Raw genomic sequence first — 5,821 nt, forward strand, 5'->3', positions numbered from 1 at the left:
ACAGCATAGAGTTACAGGCAAGCAGCAGTAGGTATCTGTAACATGCACAGGCAAAGCTTCGCTCCCTTCAAATTAGGGCTGTCTAAAGGGTTATAGCGTAACACTGCTACGAGTAGTTTGCTCAGCTAATGACCAGTGTGGAGTGGCACTGGGATAGCCAAAGGCACTTGTAGTCACTATAAGCTACATAACTCTATCATATCACGAATCTTCACAGTGGGAAGAACTCACATAACAAGAAACCACATAAAAATGAACTGGACATTGTCCTTTTGCCTACATGCTTGGGCACATAATCATGAAAGCTCTGCCAGGAGGAGGACCATTACTACTCACCAGCAAGAGAGAGACAGGAGAGTAAAGCTAGATTTGCAGCTCTCAGCTTGTCTTTCCAGGTGCTGACAGTTAGAAACCAGCTAATTTCTGCATTTTATACTGACAACAACAAACTCATGCTTGGCAAAAAGAGGTGCACATTTACAGCAGCTGGTGGAGCTGGGTACACTCTTGATGGTGGTTAGTTTGGCCTGCTACTAAGTACACTGTGATCAGGAATGATGTGCTCAGCGAATGAGTCGGATATTCAAGTCACTGAGGGCTGAATACGGCCCCTTTCACAGAAGCTCAGACAACAGCTTTGCATGTTGCCTTTCTTTTAAGGCAGAGAGACAATGCAGAGCAGACAGCTGAGGACAAATGGCAGAGCCTGCAGGCAGCACTTTCCCTGGACACCAGCACTGTCCTTCTCCTGCCCCAGCCAAGACACCCAGCCTGGGCTCTGGGCAGCAGCTAATTGGAGACAGGAGTAAGGGCAATAGGAATAGATTCCATTCCCGCTGGCATTATCACTTTCAGGTCCCTAGTCCTGTCCTTCAGGAAACAGAAGGAAAGGAATGTCTGAGGACATAGCAAGATAAGGAACCTTCAGTGGAAAAGCCCTGGATAGCTGAACCCAAACACCATCTGCCTTCTGCTAACCCTAATCTGCTGAAAGGCTGGAATACCCTGTTCAATCATGAATCAGGTTTAAAGTCCCATGGTAATGTCATTGTTATTCTCTTTTCAATTCATGAGGCTTCTGGAGTAACTTCAGTAAAACCCCTCTGGCTTTAGCCCTGGATGTAGTTACAGAGATGCCTCTGTGAAACATGAAATGTATTTTGCTCAGAAATCATTCTCATTGCCCCCCACGAAGTAGGGCATGTCTTTGCCTCCCTCCCTGCAAAACTTAGCAATGCTCACTCACAAAAATGCTGACAAAGCTCACAATTAAATTATATGAGGCAGGAATTTCCCAGGCAGCAATAAAGCAGGGACAGGGGAGAGTCTCTCCTATTACATCTCCCAGTTTCTTCCAGGCTGGAAGCACTGCATGTAAAAGCTGTGTATTTTGGGGTTCTGTGAGGGGTGAGGCTATCAATAAAAATTTGGGTCAGCTTCTCCCTCCTTCCAAGGAAGCATAAAAATGGAGTTGAGGGTTTGTTGTATTTTCATCTCACGTTCTGAAACAAAATGGCAACAGTAACCCTGCCCTTCCCTCTTATACTAGCCCCTTTAAGGAACTGTCCCTTCAAGGAACAGCAAAGCTAAGCCACCCTGGGCTGTCAGTTCAGCATTTGCTTTATTTTGTCTCAGAACTTTAGATGGCCCCTCTCAGAACACAGCCATACACATCTGCAAAAAACACTTTTCATTTTCAGTCTCAGTGTTAAAATACGTGTTGAGCTTGCCAGCTAAAGATAACCTGTGAGTGAGCCTGTGCTAATTACGGTAAGGGAAATTAAGGAGGACAAAACATGAGCAGGGTAATGGGATGTGCTAGCACCATCCCCAGGGTGTGATCCAAAGGAAGGCTCCAGGCGATGCTCATCTGTTTGTGAGGGACAAGTGGCCATTGAGGCCTCCTTTGAAGTTAGGTCCATGTGAGGGTTTGCCTGTAGCCTGATCTACTGTTTAGCGCAAGCAGGTTTGCTGCACGGGGGGCAGCAATGTGATGCTTTTGTAATGTTAAGTTTGCGTGGAAATAAACGAGCATAAGCTTGAGCTGTTTTTCACACAGCAAGAATAGCCTTCCAACATCAGGTTTCCTTGAAGGACCAGAGAGGAAGGGCTCTGAATTGAAAAAAAAAAAAAAACAAAAAAAACAAAAAAAACAAAAACAAAAACAAAAAACCCACCAAAAAAACCCCTTGAATTTTCGAAGGAGGTGCCCATCATGCTGCTAACAGGGGAAGCACGACTGCCTGGCGAGTCACCGGACTTTGCAAAGGAGGGTGCGTGGGGAGCTTGCAGACCGTGGGGCCGCAGGGCTGTGTCCTCCCACCGGGCACCCTCATAACACATTGCAGTGAGAGCGGTGAGATGAGCTGGCTAGGACGAGCCAGGGGGAGGACACGGCAGAAGCGTGTTCACCGCGACTCAGGCTTCTTGCTAAAGAAGCGCTCGGGGGCTGAGCGTCCTCCTCACCGAGCATCTCCTCCCGCAAGCAAGCCGGCTCCGACAGCAGGCAGCCCACTGACCGGGCTGGGGAGGCAGCCGTCCCCGGCAGCCTCCGTGCTCGCTCCGGCTGTGATTCAGCGGAGTAGAAGTGGGTGTCAGCAGAGAGCTAGGCAAGCACAGGGTTTTACCTCATCCTAGAGTAGTAGTCAAAATAGGTCAAATGAATCACACCCTAAAAATGCCTGTTTCTCTCTGTTGGCTGTCAAGGGAAACGAGGGTGACTAGCTCAGCTGTAGACTCCTACACTGCACAGATCAAGGGCAGAATTCAGTTAAATTTAGGCATCTAAATGATGTGAGCCTGGTATGTAACCTCTTATTATGGCCAGTTGGTGGCTGGTTGCTGCAGCCAGTGTAGCTGGGAAGAGTACAGATTACCCTGGAACTTACATCCACCGAGTCTCTGGACTGCCTGTGCCCTCACCTCCGCTCGCTGGATGGCTCTGTGTTAACTACAATCCGTGAAGGTGACACAGGTGAAAACATAGATGTTTAGATGTTTATAGCAGGTATTCAAAGGCTAGAAAACACCTCAGTTGTAATAAAAGAGATAAAAGCATTTACATACTTTTTTCAGTGTGTTACGGCAATGAAATCTGGAAACTGCTACAGAAAAATTTTGACAACCTAGAATTGTAGAGGGGTGCAGGAGAAGGGGAAGGAGGGACCACAAGCAGTCCTCTCCAAGGATATGCCCACAGCTCTAGAGCCCTGTTGCACTCTGCAACAGACACTCATTTTGTCCCTCAAACACAACACTGACAGTGCTCTGGGCCAGGCTTCTGAATGTAAGGCTGAGTTCCATTTGCCTTAAACCTTAATGTGGTCTGACAGGTGACTTAAGCATCCTACTCCAAACACTGTGTCCGGGGACCACACTTAAATCAGCTGATATCACACGCTTAGGTCACTTATGTGCACCAAAACAGGAATGCTACTGTAGTCCCTTCCCTTCAGGTACCCCCTTACATGTTGTTGCTACAAGTACTGGAGAGAACTGCACAGCAAAGCTGATTTGGCTGTACAACAAGAGTTTGCCTGTTATGGACAGATTTATTTTTCAGCTCTACCAGTCCCATAGCCAGATTTACCCAATGGCCACACAAACTCTCACTTTGGACAAGGGATGTTTTTCTCAACAGCAGCATCACCTTAAGCACATGTTGGGTTCCTGCCTCAACTCACTTGACCCGACATTCCTAAGTTTCCATTGCATTTTTGAAAAGCAGGAAGCTGCCGCCCACCACCACCATACTTCATTCAAAGCCTGATGTGAAACACATCAAAAAGCAATAGGAATTTTTCTCCTGGTACTGGTGGGCTTTAGCTACAGGCTGCACTCCTTCTAAGGTATCCCACACTTACACTTCTCCAGCTTCTGTGAGCATATTTGGTTTGAAAAAATGTCTGGCCAGGACCTGTACTGCATTTGATAATTTAAATACACAGACTTACCCCAGAGCTACTGGATTGTTTGAATAGGTTCAAGCAAAATTTCTGCAGTCTTAACATGACCACTGGTTTGCTTAGGTACTAAAATAAAAAAAAGCTTTTTAAAGAAATGTGTGTTTATTAAAAGGGGGAGGAGGGAGAAGAATGTGTGGTTAAGGCACATGATTAGGATTACAGAAATAATGTTTTTCGACTTGTCACTTAAAATCTCTTTGCCTGCTTCCCTATTTGTAAAATGCAGTAATTAATGCTTGTCCACATTTGTTAAGCACTCTTTCAACCCTAGATCAGGAGTGCCCTCTGAGCATTAAGTATTATTACATCTGGCTACCCTGAGCTGCGACATTCAACAAGTTCTGCTGTTCATTTCAAATAGGCAAACAATTTAACATCATTTCATTACTGATTCATTCAGGAGTTAATCCTAGTTTCTTTTAAGACAAATCTTACCTACTTTTTATTTCTGGTTTACTCCAAAGAGTTGGCACTGAGAACGTACTTTGATTTGTCCATCCTCTACTACGATATTGTTCTGTTTCCCCTGCCTAACAATTATAAAACATTTCACAGGAGAACAAATAAAAATATGGGTATGCCTTTTAGTTTCATGTTCTTTTTTTATGAATGAGTGGAACATCTAGAGAAAGTTTTCCCGGCCAGACAACATTTTGCAGCAGTTTCACGGCCAGCTTAGAGCCATATAGATAAGAAGGGCCATTAAGAGGAGACACTCCTGTCCCTTCACCCTCAAGTAGCCACCGCCATGCCTGAAGCCATGCCTGAAGCTGGCAGGTCCTAAAGTGATTCTGTGATTGTGATCAAACTGGGAAACCCCATTCTTGCCTTTTTTTAACCAATCCCACAGTTCAAGCAGAAAACTGATCACTCAGCTTCTCCACTCCTCACATTTCCTACCCATAACCTTCGGTAACATTCTCATGCACATGGGTGTTTTTAGTAAGTTTTTCATAAGCAGCAAGAAAAGCTATCTGAGATGAAAACACGTAAGGAAAAAAGTGGTTTGGATTTAGTTCACAGACCTGAGCTAAAGTGAGTATGGAAGATATAAAAATAGACTTATGCTTAATTGTACACTGTACCTTTAGGATTAAATCCTCTAGGTATCAACCCGAAAGGATCCACCTCAGGGACCTCATTTTCTTCATCATTGGAGTTGTTTGGTGGGAGGGCTCTTCTCCCATTCAGAGGAGGTTTCTTCTCCTCTCTGGTACTCGTTGTTTCAGACATCCTGTTTTAAGAATGTTGTAATACCATGAAAGAAAGAAACAGTGCAAGGAAAAAGCAAATATGAACCAGCAGGGCACATGTAAGACGGGAGAAACCAAAAGTAGTGTGGGGTGCCAGTGAGCTACACATTTTTAGACTCACATAAATAAAACCTGAGAGGCAAGAAACATCAGTCTAATGATGGAGTACAACTCTCTAAGGACTGGAAGGCATTTTGTGTTTGTGAAAACACATGAATAAGAGAAGAAGGGCTGGCGGGAGAAGGAGAGGGAAGTCTAACACAGAAGAATTTGCCTAGGAGAAGCAGGGCACTAAAAACGTTAGGAAGTTTCAGGTAAAAGAAATGGAAAATCATTCAGTCTCCCACTCTCCATAACAGCATTATTGAATCCAAACCAGCAAATTATATTTCCAGAAAGTGCATCACACACTACCTTTGCCTAATAAAAATGACATTATAAGTTATACTGCAATCAAGCCAAATACTACAGCCTACAACAGTCTGTGGATGATCAGTGAAGAATTGTATTTTTGTCCCTATGCACACAAACACCCAATATCTAATGGGCTAACTCCTGCACCCAGACAATCTACTTTTGAGAAAAACAGAGGTGCGTTGGGGG

At 44.7% G+C, this 5,821-nt stretch overlaps 1 protein-coding gene across 2 annotated transcripts in view; it reads right to left on the bottom strand.

Annotated features, from left to right (window-relative positions):
- The window catches only part of F13A1 (coagulation factor XIII A chain), a 60,969-nt gene that overhangs the window by 53,921 nt on the left and 1,227 nt on the right, over positions 1-5,821 (bottom strand). For both annotated transcript variants that reach the window (XM_027897373.1, XM_027897372.1), the window contains exon 2: positions 5,051-5,199. In XM_027897373.1, coding sequence (XP_027753174.1) covers positions 5,051-5,198 — 148 coding nt within the window. In that variant the 5' untranslated portion in view covers position 5,199. The remainder of the gene's footprint in view (positions 1-5,050; positions 5,200-5,821) is intronic.

The sequence above is a fragment of the Empidonax traillii genome, unplaced genomic scaffold (genome assembly GCF_003031625.1).
Source record: "Empidonax traillii isolate 1590-97213 ecotype Southwest subspecies unplaced genomic scaffold, ASM303162v1 scaffold537:size946161, whole genome shotgun sequence".
NCBI classification, from domain to species: domain Eukaryota; kingdom Metazoa; phylum Chordata; class Aves; order Passeriformes; family Tyrannidae; genus Empidonax; species Empidonax traillii.